Source organism: Pteropus medius, unplaced genomic scaffold (genome assembly GCF_902729225.1).
Source record: "Pteropus medius unplaced genomic scaffold, Ma_sr-lr_union100, whole genome shotgun sequence".
NCBI lineage: Eukaryota > Metazoa > Chordata > Mammalia > Chiroptera > Pteropodidae > Pteropus > Pteropus medius.
The window spans coordinates 5,060,394-5,080,101 of NW_024351543.1; the positions used below are offsets into that span (position 1 = coordinate 5,060,394).

The following is a 19,708-nucleotide window of genomic DNA, read 5'->3' on the forward strand; positions in this document are numbered from 1 at the left end:
ACTCCAGGGCTTTACACTGTGGAACTGGTAACCCCAGTTAGTCTCCAAACTTCCTACAGCCTTAGTTTCCTGGCACTGAGTCAAGCAGGTTCAACAAGTGATCTTAAGGTCCCCTTCCAACGCTGACATTCCAAAATTCTAGGATTCTGATTGACCAACCAGTGGGGAACAGGAAAAATATGGAGCAGATGCTTAGGGGTGGGACTGGGGTGGCTGGGAAGGAGAAAATAAATATGGAGTTGGGAAGAGGAAAAGCACTATAGACGAAGGTGCACTTTGCGTCTAATCTGGTCCTTGCTAAGATGATGTCATCTTGCCACGTCCAACAGGGAGTCCAGTTGATGCCCACGCATCTGGCACAGCCTTTCCTTTAAATTATTTGTCTGTGGATGCACTCTGCCTTGTTCTAGGTATTGCTGAAGGCACAAGACAATTAGTAGACTGTAAGCTGAGGTCATGGGCCATGTCTTATACATTGTGTAAGACAGACATAGCTCTACATGGAATTTACAAAATAGAAACAAAAAGCAGATGTTTAAAAACTCAAAAACGAAAACCACTCAAGTATGAATTGTGTGCTAGTTGCTCTAAGACTGTGTAACAAGTATTCCCTCCTTGTGGGTATTAGGGATGGCTTCCCAGAGGAAGTGACTGGAAGTAAATCACACAGTGCCTGGATTTTTCCCAGAAGGTCTGCCTGCCTCTAGTTTCCAACTCCAGTGTAGTTTTTCCTTACTATAACTGATCCTGATAGACCTTTGAAAACACTGATTTCTTGCCATCATTTCCTTTATGGAAACTGTGCAATGGTCAATTTGTGTGCAAGCTTGAATGAGACTCAGTCTCCAGTCAGAGCCTCATCTAGGCTGTTGCTCCCAGGATGAACTCCTGGCCTCTGGTATCCAGAGCTCTCAGGTGGCATCCCTGACCCCTTCCATGTACCCAAGAAAAGAGATCAGAACCTGAGCCTTACCATTTAAAAGCTGCCCATCCGTGCGCCACCCTTGGATGGGATCTGCTTGCTGACATTTTCTATTGCAAACAGCAAACAGCAGAAAATTCTAATTCTGAAGCTGTTAAAGAAAGGGTGAGGATAACAAAAGTTAGACATTAAAGAGATCTGTTTGATAACTCTAGAAATAAATGCGTCTGAGTGGTAAACAGGCATTTTCTTTTCTAGTTGTCTCCATTCTTTATATACTATTTACAACTTCGTTCTCCTCTAAGGAGATGTCCAGAAATTTGACAGTAGTCTTTTGTGCCATCTTCATCACTGAGTCTTAATCCTAAATATGTCTGTTGAAAATTATTTCTAAGGGCAGCGCTGAGAGCAGGGGCATAACGATTATGAGTAAGGAGAGGAGTGAGCAGGTTCAGAAATTGCAAGAGCTGCCTCTGAATGAATGCTGGTTCTTCATGGGACACATTTCAGAGAAGACTAGGAAATTTTTGAGCTGGAAAACCTCAAGATAAAAGCTCGAATATTAGTATCCCTTACTGTTTTAACGAACCGCAGCTTGCTACTAATTTTTGCCTGGTTTTACAGAAAGGATAATGCCTTACCTGCAAAGGTGAAGGCGAAGTCTCTGCAGGAGCATATCATTTGGTCAGAGATTCTGAGAGACAGGTGGGGAAGGGGAGAGTGTTAGTCTCCAAAATGTTCTGCAGTCACATCCTGCAACTATGTTCCCTGGGATCGCAAAACAAAAACTCATAGAAATTAAAGTATCTTGATTTGCAAAATAATGTCCAGAATTCATGACAACACAGCAGAGCTTTGTATCCTGTTTTAGATCATTTATTCTATTTGGTGTTGAAAGGAAAACTCTAGAGAGCACTTTCTGGGCTGGATTCTGAAGGATGCAGGAGCATCTGGGTGGGAGTGGGGGTGCATTTTAGTCAGGAGAAGGAGAGTGCAAAGGCGTGGGGGTGGTCTTAAGGGAAATGTGGGAAATTGGATAGGACTAGAGAGGGAAGTGTTACGAAGATCCCAGCCCGCCCCGCTGTGGCCCACGGGTCTTCGCTAAGACAAAAACGATCAGATCTGTGTTTTTGAAAGTTCATTTTGGCAGCTAGCAGGGACACATATTGAGGAGACTCCTATCCCTAAAAGTCCCGACAGTGTCACTACTCTGCTACCTCCCCAACCCTTCTATGTTCAATTCCTCCATGAGCTCCTCCCCAATTCTTTCAACAAACTTTTTAAAGAAGATCTTTTTCAGAGTTTCTCCAAGGGTGGTTTTGAGAATTTACAAGGAAATGTCCTTAAATTATGCTCCTGAAAACCTCTTTTGCACACCAGTGTAGGAGAACCTCTAGGAGTCTGGTTTCCAGGCAAGCCTCCCTGCCTCCTTTTCAACCATGGGGTATAGTCATCCCTTCAAGCCCCAGGTCCCATGGCAAATTATATGGTATAGATGCATAGTCATAAAACAGGAACACCAAAGAGATTTTAAGTGCTAGTAGAGGGGGATGAGATATGGTGATTTCTTTTTCTTTTACTCATCTGTATTTAACTTTTTTTCTACTTATAGTACTTTCATAATAAGAAAGAAAGTTGAATAAAATAAAGTTCATGAGCACCCAGTATTTGCAAGCACTTAACAAGCTCATGGAAGAAATGAGTTGCCCCAAAAGGGTTACATACAGCAGGGAAGTGCTGTTGTTTTCATCAGGAAAAAGAGGCCTTGTAACAACAGGAAGCTCTGGGAGGCCACGGTACCCAGGCTTCCAAGCAAAGCTGTTCTGGGAACAATGGCTGCCTGTGGCTCGGGAATATTGGGCAGGAAATGAAAGGATGCTGGGAGGAGGGGTGCGCAGGGAGGAGCTGATAAGGGCTACCTGGCCGTTTAGCGGGCCACCAATGAAGTTGCTTTTTCTAAATGCTCTTCATCTTTCATCAGCAAAATTGATTTTAAAAAATAAATAAATAAAACACAGAAATGAAAAAGAATCCATGATGCCATAGGTCTGGAAACCATTAGGAAGGTGAGCCTCCTGGGAAACCAGAAGGTACAATAAGCAAGAGAAGATATTTCTTACTCTCAGGACATAGTCACATCAGTCAGGGGGACCTTCGGATGAACTTAGCACCATTTAAAGCTAAGTCCCTGGAGGACTCCAATCTCCATAATAAAAATAGCACTGCGGTTAACAGGAGTCTAGCCATACCAAAGGAGATATGTATAAACCTTCTGAGATTGAAGTTTATTTAACACAAATTTCTATTCAGATGGGTGGGATGATCTGAGGAATCATTAACAATACAATTGAGAAACAAAAACAAAACTAACAAAAAATAATGTTACTCTTTTGCTCTAGAAAACCTAGATGTAAACCAGAACCAGTAGGAGTGAGGACCTGAACACTGTAGAAGACTTCTTAGTTTCTAGCCTAGCTTCTCCTCTCCAGCTTTATCCAGGAGGTTCACAGGTCCTGGAATGTTAGACCTGAAGAAACATTAACAATTATCTAGATCTGGAACTTGTTCCTTGGACATATGAAAAGCATGAGGTTGGGAGTGGCTAGTTTTAGCTGGAGGACACACAGCTGATTCCTGTTGCTTTGATATATATACAGCATCTAGTACCTATAAAATGCCTGGGGTGATTTAAAGAGAACAATATTCTCCTCAAAGGTCCTTGAAGGCCAGGCCTAGAATCCAGGTTTCTTAACTTTTTGTCTTAAGTCCTCCCTTACCAGGTTGCTCTTAGAGATATTATCTGCTTTCTGCTGCTTTGTGGTATTCCTTAGACCTGATGCCTCGGTTTCCCTGGTGTGGAGGTTATGCTTATAAAATGTACTGGAAAGTACATGAACTTGAGGTTCAGACAGACTCGTACTTGCACCCCAGCTTTGCCATTAGCTGTCTGGCCGTGGATAAGTCATCCAACCATACTAAATCTTAGTTTCCCATCTATAAAATAGGAATAGTAATGCCTGTACTTCAGAATTGTAAGAATTAGATGAAATAATGATTGTTAAGCATGAGATGTCACGTAACATTTGGTTAGTGCACCCCATGACCACACACTAGGCATGCAAAACAAACAAACAAACAAACAAACAAATAAATAGGTGGCCTGGACACAAATGAGGAAAAAAAAAAACTTACATTGTCCTCATTCTTAACATGATTGGTGTTAGTGAAGCATACAGTTCAAGAAGCAGGTTTATTCTCCCTGTTTCTCTCTCATTAACCTGCTTAAATCCTGTCCCTTCTCCTGGAGCACTCTTTCTAGAGGCATATGTGGTCATCCTCTTTATCTATTACTGAGGAAGAGCCTCCAACTGTGCCATCAGAGAGGATGGCAAGAAAGAGAGGGGCTGCTTGTCCAGGAAATAAAGTCTTGATCAGGCGATTCAAGCTGTGGTCTTTATGCAGTTAAATTGAGGATTTATATGACTTGCTGAAAATGGAAAGGAAACTGATGCTGACAAACTGGGCCTGGGAGTATGCTGGAGGATAATTGAAAGATCTTTCTGTCATCTGTGAGCAGCCCCATGGAGTGACTGATGTCTACCCCACAAATCCCTTGAGAACAAAGTAAGACAGTAGAAGGGATGGGCCAAAAAAAAGTCTTTATAAATAATGCAAAGCTTGGCAGCCTCTGTTTTCAGCAATGGGACAAAATCCTCCAGCACAGTTCCTGTGTACAAGGTGAAGTGGGGGCTCTTGGGAAGTTTGTTTTCTAAGTTTGAAACTTTATCACACTCCACCCTTTTTCTCTATTCAGTACCGCCCTTCCTTGAGGCCACAATCACCTCCCTCCCCCAAACACATCCCCCCAGGAGCTCCTGTGTCAGCCCCTCTTCGGCTGTTTCCACGTGCTCATTAACGTGCTGATGTTGTGTGGTCCCAGATATTTCACCATCCTCAACTAGCCTCTGATCTCCGAGTCTGAAAAGCACTTAACTTTCTTAAAGAAATTTCAGGCAACAGCTACAGAAGTGAGACTTCTCACCTCCTTTTCACCCTCAACAAGGCATGAGGTCCTCTCCACTGACCCTCAAGGGGCACCTTATTTTTCTATTTGGGGTGATATTTTTGTGGTAAGTCTTTCCCTTATAGTATCTCCTCTCCCTGCCCACCTTTCTAAAAGGACTATTACCCTGAAGGGAAGAACTCCAGGGTGAGCCTTGATGAGGCAGGAGAGGTCTAGCCCTTGAGCTGCCTGGATTGAACATTATTCTACAGGCAGTGGCGGGGGGGCATTGACTGTTTCACAGTAGGGGAGCTTTATCATCCAGGTAGTGTTTTAGAAAGATTTTTATGGCAGTAGAGATCAAGATAGAACGAAATCTTCCTAGACTATCATTAAGATTTCCCCCTTTACCTGGATGCTTCTCTTTGCCCAGACGGGTCTAGTCAGCATTCCTGGAATTTACTACATTATTTCTTGCTTTCCCACCTTGTTTATACCATTCCCTGCCCTGGCCCACTGGAAAGTGGGTGACATTTACTAAGTGCTTTATTATATGCCAGGCTATTATAGTATGTATTGCATCACAGTGTTTCATGTCATATCATATCATAGCATCTCAAATCACCCCTTGTGAACCAGTATCAGAGTTCTTATTGAATCGCCTCGATTTGTCCTTTTTTATCCACTTATCTCACAACGTTGTGAGCCCCTCAGGGTGAGGGTCCTGTCTCGGCACTCTCTACCATGGTCTCCCTCATACAGTTGGCTCTCTATAAATGCCCACAATTTCCTGTTCTTGTTCAACACCTGTAAGCCCTGCCTGACTTCCCCCACTGTGGGTAATCTCTTTAGAAGAACTTCTATCTCATTTTTTGTGCTTCTCAAGGGCCCTTCACATATTTTGCTTGATATTTTCATACAGGCCAAGTTACTTAATACCTCTGCACTTCAGTTTCCTCCTTTAAATAAAGCAGGGGTAAATACCTCCCTCATAAGGTGGTCGTGAGGATTGCATTGGGTGCAAATAACGGATTCAAGTGTAGCACCCGGGTAGGCACGTAGCAGGTGCACAGTAATTGTTCATTCCCTTCTTGGCTTCTTGAGAACAAAGCTCTTATTTGCCTTTTTGTAAACACTTGGGCTACATAGGCCCTCGATACATCTGCTTTGGTAGAAAGATAATATTCGCCATTGGAAAGGAGTGGGTGTGTAGATGGCAGAGACCTAAGGGCCCAACTGGGATGAGTCAGGGTAAGAACCAGAAGAGGGAGGACCTGGCCATTTCTCCAGAAAAAAAGCAGACTTAATTTGGCATCTGAGACCCTGTAAGTGAGGAGGGGAGGGGACTGCAGGATGCAATCTGCCATCAGGGGCCTCTCCCAGCAGAGCAAAGCAGAGCTAGTCCTTGCCCGCACCAGGCCAGCAGGTTATGCACCAGGCCAGCAGGTTACGCAAGTACTTCTATTCAAGAAGGAGTAATTACCTCAACAGGGTCATTGAAAAGGACTTCAACAAACATTTAGAAATTGCCTCACTGACTTCAGAAAGCCCTCTGGCTTTTTTTTTTTTTTTTAATGAAACTATTTCTTTCAAAAACCTATTTCTTTCTCTTAAAAAATTATTTGTACCACATCCTCATTACAAAAAATTTAGAAAAACAAAATTAAAAATGTAGAAAAGCAAAAATCATTTATTTTCTACCACCTAGAGGTAACTACTATTATCCTATTATCATTTCATCTTTTATCATTTAAAATATTGAGAAGGGTGGCATAAAATGAAGACTGTCACTCTGTACTCTTTACATTTGTGTATCTCTTTTATTTTTTAATCTTTAAAATTTTTGTCCTAGTTTTATTGAGATATAATTGACATACATCACTTGGTGAGTTTAGCGTGTACAGAATAATGGTTTGACTTACATACATTGTGAAATGATTACCACAGTAAGTTAGTTTAGTTAGCATTCATCATCTCATATAGATACAATAAAAAGAGAAAGCAAAATAAGAAAAAAATCTATTTTCCTTGTGATGAGAATTCTTAGGATTTACTCTTTCAACAATTTTTATATATATCATACAGCAGTTTGACCTATAGTTACGTGGTGCATCATATGCCTATCATTCATTCATCCTGTAACTAGAAGTTTGTACCTTTTGCTCACCTTTCTTCAACTCCCCCTCCTTTGCCTCCTTCTTCTGCTAACCACAAAACCATGAGTCTTTTTCTATGAGTTTTTTTTTTTAAGATTACACATATAAGTGGTTTCATACAGTATTTGTCTTTCTCTGACTTACTTCACTTAGCGTAATGCCATTAAGGTCCATCTATGTTGTCCCAAATGACAGAATTTCCTCATTTTTTTAGTGGTTTGAATATGTACAACCTCTTTTTCCACCTACCTGTCGATGGGTGCTTAGGTTGTTTCCATGCTTGGCTATTCTAAATAATGCTGCAATGAACAGGGTGGTGGTGGGGGGGTGCAGATATCTTTTCTAGTTAGTGCTTTTATTTCCTTTGGATATTTTCCCAAAAGTGGAATAGCTGGGTGATACGGTAGTTCTATTTTTAATTTTCGATGATTCTCCATACCATTTTCCGTAGTGGCTGTACCAATTTACAATCCCACCAACAGTGCACAAGGGTTCCCTTTTCTCGACATCCATGTCCGCATTTATTATCTCTTGTCTTTTTTATCATGGCCATTCTAACAGGCATGAGATGACAACTCACTGTGGTTTTGATCTCCATAATGACTATGATGTTGAGATAGTCTCCATAATGACTACCTGTTGGCTTTTGTATGTCTTCTTTGAAGAAATGTCTTTTCAGATCCTCTGCCCATTTTTAAATTGGATTATTTGTTTTTTGGCTGTTGAGTTGTATGAGTTCTTTATATATTTTTGATATCAAGACCTTATCAGATATATGGTTTGCAATGTTTTTTCTGTAGGCAACAAAAGTTATCCCTTTCTTAAGTATCCTTCCACAGATGTTTAACACACATACAAATGAATTGTGTATCAATTTTTTTATTCTCTCTTTTTAAAAAACAGATGATAGCCTAACATTATGCTTGTCTACACCTTGTTCTTTTTGCGTAACAGTATATCTTGGAGACCATCCCGTATTAGTACATGAAAGTGTTCTCATTCTTTTTAATGATTATATAGTATCCCACCATGTGGATATTCCATTACTTATATGAGCAGCTTTCTATTAATGAACAATCTTGTGCTATTTCAAAAATTACTGCAATGAATAACCTTGTATATATAAAAATGTGCTGGAATGGGAGTAATAAAAATGTTCCGAAATGTGAACCATGTAAATATACTAAAAACCACTTAATTGTGTACTTTAAAACAGTGAATTTTACAACATTAGAACTATATCTGTTTTTTGAAAGGTTAACATTTAACAACAAAAAAGAAAGGAAGGAAGGAAGGAAGGAAGGAAGGAAGGAAGGAAGGAGAAGCGAAGAAGTTGAAGGAAGGAAGGAAGGAAGGAAGGAAGGAAAGAAGGAAGGAAGAAAGGATTTTTCTCCAAGAAGGACAGGCCAAAGCCTGAACATATTTAAAAAATGTTTTCTTTAGGAAAAGAAAAGAGGATATTATACTTTTGAAAATGAATACTACAACCTTTCAAACTTTTCTTTAATTCCACATTAAGCCAAGAAGAAGAGAGTAAGAAACAAGTTAAAACAGGGAAGAGGAAGAAAAATCAAAAAGAGAACATTGCAGGGGACAGCGACCTCTAGGCAAGCTGAGACTCACAGAGGCTGGAGTGGAGCATGGCACAAAAGGGATGTAGCTGCAGGACATAAAGGATGGGGCAGAAATAAAGAGCAGGACTAGCAGAGAGGGAGAGAAAATATGGAAGTCACTGTGACACCACTTAGATTCCCTGGAGAAAAACTGGGAAGTTCTCTGTTGAAAACCAAGAATGGAAACGTAATTGAAATATTTATTTCATTTCTTGAAAAAAAAAAATTGCCATAAAGCAGGCACATTCACAACACAGCAAAGCTTCTTAAATCCTCATCCCCTGTGCACAGCTACAGATTCTCAAAAGATGTCTTCCCTGGGCAGCAGTTCATTTCCCTGCAAGTGTCAATTCTTCACCCACCGGTGGCTCTTCGTCCTTTCTGTCACCTCAGTTAAGATGATGGATATATCTATCGCACCCAAAATTTTCCTTGGGCCCTTTGCAGTTCCTACCTCCTGCCTCTTCTCTGCTTTCTTCCGTCACAGATTAGTTTGTATTTTCAAGAGTTTTGTATAAATGGAATCATACCCTATGTGCTCTTTTATAGTCTAATTTCTATCACCCATATGCTATATCATGCCTTTTTATTGCTGAATAGTATTCCATTGTGTGTATACTCGACTAGATGTTACTTTGAAGATCAGGACCCAGGGAGGGGAATTCGGCTCCCAAGACCACATAACTGACAAAATAAAATTGTGCTCGTTCCAATTTCTGTGTCTAGATCTGATCAGGTCCTGGCCACAGAGAAGAACTGGGACAGCTTAGCAGACATTTCTTCTGGGACAACTCAGAGAAATGATTTGACTGCTGGCCTTTTCTGCACTAAACCCTTGAAGAGGTTAGAAATTGAGGAAAGAAACTATCTATAAGTATAAAATACCTTATAGTTGTGCCACTTTGGATCAAATGAGACAAAGGATTTTAAAATACTTTGTAAACTGTAAAGCATAAATCTAAGGCAAGGTTTTCTTTTCCTCCAGAAACCACCTCAAGATTTATTTTGTGCTCAGATTATAATTTAATGTTTAAAATCACTGATCCAGGAAAAACAAAACAAAAGAGGGACTCAGAGAACCATCAGTGAAACAATTCAAATAAGTTGTAATATTATATCATGATCAGCAACTGTGTGTATCTCTGTAGGGAGGAGACTTCAAGTTCTTTGGGTCTACGATAACTCCCACAGAACTAACTCTGTGACTCTGACCCTGACATCATTCCCCATGCCTAGTCAACAATGGAGAATTTCTTTCCGTCTATCACTACTCATCTATTTTGTATCAAGCTTCTACCCTGTTCAGAATCCTAGGGTGTCCCCAATTTGGTCGGACCCTGGGGATAATAGTCTAAGTAATTCTGAGACTTTACTAAACTCTTAGTAGCTCCTGCAACACCAGTATTACCTTTAGACTCCCTGCTACCCTCTGTGTGGGCTGCATATTGGCAGTATCCCTAATCACCTGAAAATTTGTTAGAAGTTCAAATTCTTGACATCTGTCCCCTCTCCCCACCATTGGTTTCTGCATGTTAACAAGATCCCAATAATTTGTGTGAACATCGAAGTATGAGAAGCTCTGGTCTAGACTAGTGGTCCTTCAGCTTTAGTGTGTGTCACAATCACCTAGGGGCTGCAGCTGCTGCTGAACCCGGCCTGGGGGCCACAGTCTGAGAACCGCTGCTCTGGGCTCTAAAGCTGAATGATTAACAGAGATTAAGTTAATAGGATCCTTTCTCATTTACTGAATGTGATGGAGAATTCCTACCCCTTCCACTCAGCCTGAGACAAGAATCCAGGAAAGTTAATGCTCTTCGGGGACTGCGACCATGGCCTCTTCCCTTGGGTTGTTTTAATACTGCCTCCTGTTTAAACAGAGTCTTGGACGAGAGGTTCTGGGGCATCTGTACCAAAGCCAGAATAAATTTAAGGCTGAGGCTCCATCCGGGAATTTGTTTTGCCCACCTTTAAAACAAACAGAGCCTGAGGAGCTGCAGCTGAGAGCTATGGTAATGGGCCATCCCTGTCTGAGAACAGAATGGGACGGGTTGATGACGCTGCACTGCCTCTTTCGTGGAGTGTTCTTTATAAAGGCCTTTACAGTCCAAGACTTTTGTCTTCGAGAACTCCTTGGGAATGCTCAATGCTCTTAAATCCACTTGTGCCCTGTATGGCACAACAGCCATATACCTGGTACAGAAGCACACTGTGGAATACACCTACGCCAAGTACAGCTCCGGGACTGCCAACTCAAAATCCATACACTTTGGATCCTGCTATTGTTGTTATAAAGATACACCTAAATGCATAGAAAGGAGACCTCAGGCGAGCAAAATTACCTTAGAATAGAAACATTTAACCAAAGAAGCCATTCTTAATAGTAAATAGAGTTTTGACTGGTAAGAAGTTGGTCACCTCTACCGCAGTCACCCATTAGATGGGAGGAGGCAAACTGTTTTCACCAAGATTGCATCTCACAAATTATAAATTTACGTCATAGATAAGCTTCAAATAGAAACAGTAACTGTCATCGTAGAATACTTGTTATATGCCAAGGTCTGTGCTAAGTGTTCATAGGTATTACTTCAATCTTAGCTATGTGGTTAATATCACTGTTATCCGCATTTTACAGATGTGGAAACTGAGGAACAGAGTTATTACATATTTTGCCCAAGATTACAAAGACAGTTTGGCATTCAAATCTGTGCTTTCAACCGTAGATCACAAATAACAGGTTACAGAACAACAGCTCGGTGCGATAGGGAAAGAGTTGACCGTTATTATGCACGACAGGGATTAAAAAACAAACAAACAAACTCTTTTTTTAGGCACTGGAACTGTTTGCTTGCTTGCTTATTTGTTTATTTGTCTTATTTACAGGCATGATGGTAGGAGACAAAAATCTAACTAAGAACCCTATGTTATAAAACATCAAAGTGTAGCTTTTCCAGTTGAAGCCGCGCAGAGACTCTGGATTCCTGCCAACTCTCACATCCCCTCCTCCACCACACCCCACTCCCACCTTATATTCACTCACAGGGAGTAGATCCATCTTTGTGGTCTCTGGTCTCAGTATTTCCAATCCCAAGTCCATTCCCTGCCCCCTTCCCCTGGAGTAACTAAGAAGCCAGTTCAAGTCATGAAGGACAGGGGCAAAATTTGCTTGTGTCCTGAAGGGGAATGGTTCTGGGGGAGCACAGCCTTTGAAAGATGGGCAAAATACTTTAAGTATGACAAATGTTACTGAGCACTTAAAATTATAGTTAGCAGTTGAAGGAAATGGTAGGGGAGTTGTTTAGAGAGTATTGTAATAGTGAATCGAGGAATAATGTTGAATCTGAACACCTGGTGTCTACCCATGTAAAGGTACATCCCAGCTTGGAATTTGTGTGCAAGCATGATCATGAGGATTAACTAACCATTAATGTATTGATGGATTAGCATTAATGGAATAGCATTAGTCTAATCTAAAGCATTCATGGATTGGGTATGTTTTGGGGGAGTGAGCACAGTGCTAGCTCAAGCACTGGTTCATGGAGTTCCCACACCTCTATGCCTGAAGACCTTAGCTCCTGAGGCTTGGGTAGTTTGTACCAAGCCACCATCTACAGCACCCTCATGGAGGGACCTTAGGTGGCTAGACCCAAGGACCAAAGTGGCAAGTGATTTGTCACTCTATGCCATCTAGAAGGCTTATGGCTGTCATTCTGGGTCACTGAACTAGCTGGGCTGATCAGTGTCAGCCTCAAGAAGAGGTCATCATAGCCAGACTCTTCTACCCAAACACTGAATGTCTGGGCTGGCAGGAATTCAAGAGTCTATGTTGGTCTCTTGTATGTGGTCCATTCAATCAATGACCGGATTGGCCCATTTGGTGGTGGCGGTGGCGGGGTGGGGTGGTTCTTTCTTTAAAAACAACAAAAACAACACTTTAACACTTTAACCTTAAATCACTTTTAACATTCTGGCAAATATTCTTTCAATCTTTTTCTCTTTGCAATTCTGTTTTTACATATCTGAATTCACAACGTGTATTTAATTTTGTGTCTTGTTTTTTTCTTTACCCACTTAGATCATAAGCTTTTTCCAATGTGTTAATTACTTTTCATAAGCAGGAAGTAACCTTAAGTGAGGTTAGTAAATTTACCTGCACCTTGGTTTCTTCATGTGTAGAACAGGGAGTGGTTCTCCAATTTCATTTCCAGTCACCTGGAAAGCTGTCTAAAACACTGGTTGCTGGGCCCCACCTCCAGAATTTCTGATTTCTGGACTGGTGCCTAAGAATCTGCATTCCCAACAACGTCCCAAGAGATGCTGATGTTGCTGGTTAGGAGACCACACTAGGAGAACCAGTGAAATGAGAGGATTGAAATTGTGGGATTTCCAAGGTCACTGCTGGTTTCAGAATCTAAGTGTTTGCATATTTTTCAAATTCTTTTAAAAAAATCCGACTCTTAAAACATAAGTTTTCTGAACTTTAACAAAACCCCATGTTTTAAAAAAAAATACAAAAAAAAAAACCCCCCCAAAATATCATCTACTGTTTACAAGTAATTGTTTCCACTTGTAACTCACATGTGTTCCATACCTGATTCTCTTTGAAGTTATCTGGAGTTTTAAAAGGGTATCTTTAAAGGACAGTCAAACTTATATCTAATACTTTATTGTTTTTTCTTTTCTTTTTCATAGTTCCATATGTATTGAAGAGCTGTGCAGAATTTATAGAGACTCATGGCATTGTGGATGGAATTTATCGGCTTTCGGGAGTCACCTCAAACATACAACGGCTAAGGTAGGCTAAAAGAATAGCCCCCAAAAGAATTATCCTATGATTATTTCTCTGTCCATATCTCTGTCCACAGGTGTTAGGGGTATTAAAAATCTGAGAGGACTGAGAGAAGAGTGGCAGGGCAACTTGTTCTGATGTTTTCAGATGCCCGTTCTTAATCTAATCAGGAAGTTCTCTAGTCTGATGTAATTCTTTCCAACAAAAGCTCCTGAGGGCTTTTAATCTGTTTCTTTGTCTTGCACCAGATTTATCCTCCTTAGGTGGATTTGACCGAACTGAAATGATTTTAATTACAAGTTAGAGAAACATAATTTATTATTCATTCATTTACTTACCCAAAGCTCAGTTAGATCCTGTTACATAGTGTTCAGAATTTGGAAATGGATGTGTTTTTCTGTTGGCACACATTCAACATTTGGTATTTTATCTGGCCAAGAACTCACAAGTGTGCGTGACTGTCCACTTGATGCTAGTATTTTTAAAATTATCGATAGATGAATGATTTTCTATTCAATGGATTTATCCTAAGCAATTCTAAAATTTATCCCAGAATTTTTTGGAAGAAATTGCTATCACATTGAATTTAGAAGACAATAGCTTTCACACAAAACATAGATATGTGTGTATATATTTTTTATGTATTATATATAAAATAAAGGGAGTATATATAGAGAATATATATAGTATACAGAGCATATACACTATATATATATATAAAATGTATATTATGCTGTTCTATGATTAAAGCAATAAGTCTTGTATTTTGAATACTATTCTTTAATACGAAAAAGAACATACTTTATCGGGTGTTATTTTAAAATATTTATTGTATTTTTAGTTATAAATGTGGACCTTTAAAACAATAACGTCCTTGTTACAGATTAGTATATAAAATTTAATAGATTGTGCAGGTAATTCGTTTTTGGTCTTCCTCCTATTTGGTTTTCTCCTCTTCCCTCTCAAATCTCAATTTTAATAAAATTATATCAAAGAAATAAAACATCTTTTTTACTCGTGGAGAAGAGATGGCTGTTAAAAAAAATAACTGGCTTATTGCAGCCATAGATTTTAACAGATCAGTGTGCTTACATAATTTCACTAATTTACTAGTGCGACATTTTTTAGAGTTTCAACAGCAAATACTTTTTAATGATTTACTCTTAGCTCTGAAAAATACTACACAATACTTGATATCATGGAAGGACACTTGGGCGACTTGGGTGATAGCCAATTATTTTTTATTTGAGGACCGATCTTAGCCTGCACAAGAGAAATTTTTGGCTAAATAAATGAGTAAGCTCTAGATTGTTCACGTTTTGCCCTCTTAGAAGAACATATGCCCATGAATTTATGAGGCCATTGTGTGGTTTTCTTTTTAAGAAAAACTGCTGTCAGTTCCTTTCGAGTTCTGACAGCATCAGGGATTTCCTTACCACTTATTAAAGGGACAGAACCAGACTACAGGAAAATGGGTGAGCTGTTTTGAAATGCTAGCTCTGGGAGTCCCATCAACTTTGTCATTACTTGGTTAACCAAATGAATACTCTCAAGAAGCCAACTTCTTTTCTGTATTAAAGCTCGAATTCATCATTTTTTAAAAAGGACTTTTAACTTTTAAACTTGAGGCAGTATATTCATGTAACCTTGTTAGGAAATGTTTTAGAAATGAGACCTGAAATCTAATGATGTTCTCAAACACCCTGCTATAGATTGTTTAAGAAGTTATTTATAAGCTCAGGTGAGTCCTGTGGGAGTCTATAAGCAGCCTAGAAGGTTCCATTCAGCATCAAAGAGATCACTGATTAAAGTTCTCAAACCTTAGATTTGAGTCTCCAGATGAAACAAGTTTGTTGACATGAGTATATGGAGACGAGTGATAACAATCTGACTCACCCCGGTTTAGGTTTTTCTACCAAGAAGGAGAATTTCATTTAGAACAATATTTTGGAAAAACTGAAATCTCAACAGCTTTTTTTGGCAAATTGTTTTTATGTTTCCCCACTATTTCTGAGACTGTGGACAAAATGCCGTGAGAAATCCATTTATAAATGGGTATTATGTCTTTCTAAATTACAGCTACTTTGACAGGGAAGATCCAGACCTGAAGTGGAAGTCTTCTCACAGCTTCCTTGTGCCTGGAATAGAAGGTCTCTCCGAATCAAGGTCAAAAATATAGTCAAATCAGCAGTTTAGGGTCTTTTTACCCCTAAGCAGCCAAGCAGTGCTGACATGGAACACGTGTTTCTGGAATTGTTATGTCTCTGTCTGTGTTGTTCCAGGCAAGAGTTTGGCTCAGATCAATGTCCAGATCTGACAAGGGAAGTGTACCTCCAGGACATCCACTGCGTGGGCTCACTCTGCAAGCTCTACTTTAGGGAGCTGCCCAACCCCCTCCTGACTTATGAGCTCTATGAGAAATTCACAGTAAGTGTTTGGATTTCCATTATGGTTACTGAGTGGGATGCATGGATGGGCCAAGGAGTTTCAGCACTAAAATAACAATAATAATACTCACCAGATGGTTGACATTATCTTAGCGTGGTGATGGAAATAGAATGGTATAGTGAGGAAAGTAGGGTAGTGGGACCATTTGCTAAATTTTTCCTTTCTTAAATTTTCAGAATCATGTTTGTTTGTTTTAAGAGCTGGATTAAATTATCTCCAGGTTTATTTAACCCAATGTACCTCCCTGCAGAGGGAGGAAGCTAAGAACCAGAGAAGAGCAATGACTGGTCCAAGGATGCACAGCAGGACAGGCACCTGAAACTCTAGATGCTATACCCACTGCTAGTTTGTTTGTATCAAGTTCTTCCCCCTCTGTTGGAAAGAGGTGGGTGGGCAGAGAAGGGAGAGAGAACAAACAGAAGCCAAGAGAGAGGTCAGAGTGCTGGGAAGGGAAAGGAATCAGGTGAAACAACCGGGAGAGAGTGCAGGATAGGCCCATGAGTTGGGTTGGTGGAGGATGCAAGAGCAGAACACCTAAATAACAGCTGTATAGTCACCAAATAGGACACTCGTAGGAAAAGTAGGAAGGAGACTAAATGTTTAAAAATTGTCTGTAGAGATAGTATTAAAGATAGGGCTTGAACATTTGCTGCAGGGGTAGAGGTACAGAGTAGGTGGAGAGACGGGTTTAACCAAGGTTGAGATACAGTCAACAAAAGAGGGGTGAGGGAGATGAGGATATATGCAAGAAAGTGATTGAAATAACTGACCATGGAATTCTGTCTGAATAGGAAAGGAAATGAAGGCGTAAGGCAGATGCGTAACAGTGAAAAAGTAAATCAGTGGATTATTCATCCCTGTGTGGTCAAATAGACTTGTCGGAGTGGAGTAGTCAGAGGGGATGTTTGAAATTACAATTATGGAGGAGTTGCATTTATTAGTAAGGACCTAGGGTCTAACCATGGAAAGAATCTCTCTCATGATTCCTGTAATAAACTTATTTGGAGCATATAAAAGGTTCTTCAATTTGGAATGATACAGGAATAAGTAAATTCATTTTTTTAAATTGGGCTTGAGCCACTAAAATATATTTAAGAGTTTTCAGTGATAGAAGGAAATACTTATAATGATAATTGGAAAAAAAGAGATAATTGTATATTAAGATATGATTAAAAAGATGTTCAAAAGGTTAGTAACCATTTATTTTTCAATGATGGGATTATAGCCTTCCCTGCTTCTTTTTACGTTAACTTTCAAAATCTTATCCACTAAAAATATGTTAATTTTTTAATGAAAAAAAATTAGGCCAAAACACACAAAAAACTTGGGCATAAAAGTTGACCATTAGAAAAGCCAACATACTCCAGCTGGAAGTCCCAATGGTTAGGGCGCCCTAAGGGATCTAACGGGGCCTTAAGATCTAAGGCAGAAGGCAAATGAATCTCTACTCTGAGTGGCCAGGTCATAAATAATGTCAGGCTCTGGCCATCGGACCACAGAAGAGTCTTTCCTGGGAACCAGGAGGAAAAGTCGTGGGCCTCATGAGAGGTTATAATCACCAGATTATAATCACCATCACCATATCTGAATATTTCCTCATTTTTAAAGTAATCCTACCTAATAAAAGATAATTTGGAAAATGGAGGAAAGTAGAAAGGCACCCTTGGTCTCTCCTCTTAAAGACCAAAGATAACTACAGTTAACTTCTGAATATTTTCTTCATTCTTTTATTCTTTGCATAGTGGTTTTGTTGTGTTTTGTTTTTCCAAATCAAAATAAAATTTTACTGCAAAAATTAAAGCAATACGGGAAAGTATAAAAGAGAAATTATAGATCACCTGAAATCCCACACCCCAGGCATGTCTAGTATTAACATTTTAGGAGACATTCATATAGATCTCTCTCCTCTCTCTGTCTCTCTTTCTCTCTCTCTCTCTCAAACTCTCCCTCCCCACTTTTTTGCTCCTCGATACTATGTATTGCTGTTTTGCAACATTCTTAATTCAGTAATGTGACCATCTTTCCATCTAACAAATATAAAGACATATTTTTACAAAGTATCCTCTCACATGTGCAATGATTTCTGAAACCAGTTTCCTACTGATGGGCATTTAGACTTTTTGTTTCTTAATACGGCTTTTATAAACATTATAATAAACATTTGTGTACATATGTCTTTATACTTTTGTCTGTTGATATCCTTAGGAAAAAAATCATAGAAGTAGATTGACTGAGTAAAAAGTTCTTATTTAAAATTTTGTTACGTATTGCCAAATTGTTCTCCAGAGAGACTTGCAAGCCCTGGGTATTTTCAGTTTGTTAAATGACTTGCCAATATGAGTGAACTATAAGATTTGTGCATAAGATTTTGTTTGTTTTGTACATAGTTTTAATTGTCTTACTATAATAGTATCATTCTTGAATACGATAGATTAGGATATCTTCGTGTTGAACTGAATGACGTATTTTAACTAAATACTTGGAGGTAGATAAGAATTCTTATCTGGAAACTTTAGAAATAAAGTTTCTTCTCACATCTTATTTAAAGGCTAAGAACAAAACCCTTATTTATCTCTCCTCATTTCTGTTCCCTGACATTGTTAATCAGTCCGTTCTCCCACAGCATCAGAAAAATACCAAAGCAATATTATTGTCAATTTGTCATCAAATTTCAAAGAAGTCTTACATTGTATTTAAACATAGTTTATTGACACTAAGAAATAAAATAAAAATGTTTTGTTGTGACAACTGACTTCTACAAAGGTAGGACCTAGTGAAGTTAACTATGTTGAAGAATTTATCATACAGATTTCTTTGTTCACGGTAACGAATTATGATAATATAAGCAAGTTTTTGGGGACATGGACATAGCTCTGTTACACTGTCACACATTATTACAACAATTTATTTAAACCCACTTGCACAATGAAGGTAGAATAATATCAATGGAATAATAACAGAATTTGAAAAATATTAATGGCATAATAATTATAATTGCTGCCAATTTTTGTGCTTACTATAGGATAAACTTTTTACAAATATTATTTAATTTAATCCTCAAAATAACTCTATGAAGTAGATTTATTGTTTCTTTTACAGACGAGTAAATTGAGGCTCAGAGAGACTCTTGCCTGAGGTCGTACCGCTAGTAAATGGAAGAAGAGATTTGACATTCTGCCTCATCACCGCCACACTATTTTAAAATAGAGTTAACAGCTCTTAAATAAACTCAGGTAGTAAGTAACTTAATATGAGATAAAGAAAGCATCCCAAGGTAATAAAGGAACAATTCAGCAAGAAAAAATGGATAACTGGGGTGAGACTGGCTCTTTCGCAGTTTTCTATTGGAAGTGTAAATTGGCTGGACATCCCAGAAAGTCACTGGAAATTACTGTCAAGAAGTCCCAACATGCTCATATTTTTTAATGCAGTAACTATTTCTAGGACTCCATTCTAAGACAATAATCAGATGTGCAAAAAAATAATCGATTTACAAGTATTTCATTGCAATATTATTTATAATACCAAAATTTGGGGAGTACCTACATGTCTAATAATGAAGGACGGGTTAAATAAATGATAATAAATCTTATAATTTTCAATTATCTATAGCTGTGATAAGTCACATTCTGAAGAGCAATGACCGCGATATAAAGTTAAATGGGAAAAAGCAGTATATGCAGCTAAATAGGAAATGATGCCAGTTTCATATTTGGTGCTGGGAAGCCTGGGCAAATTGCTTCTTTTATGTTTCACCTGGGAGTAGGTTAATAGTGGTTA

At 39.0% G+C, this 19,708-nt stretch overlaps 1 protein-coding gene across 1 annotated transcript in view; it reads left to right on the top strand.

Moving 5' to 3' along the window:
• The window catches only part of ARHGAP31 (Rho GTPase activating protein 31), an 87,878-nt gene that overhangs the window by 40,165 nt on the left and 28,005 nt on the right, over positions 1 to 19,708 (top strand). Inside the window, exons 2-3 of the mRNA XM_039843077.1 lie at positions 13,384 to 13,486; positions 15,763 to 15,907. Coding sequence (XP_039699011.1) covers positions 13,384 to 13,486; positions 15,763 to 15,907 — 248 coding nt within the window. The remainder of the gene's footprint in view (positions 1 to 13,383; positions 13,487 to 15,762; positions 15,908 to 19,708) is intronic.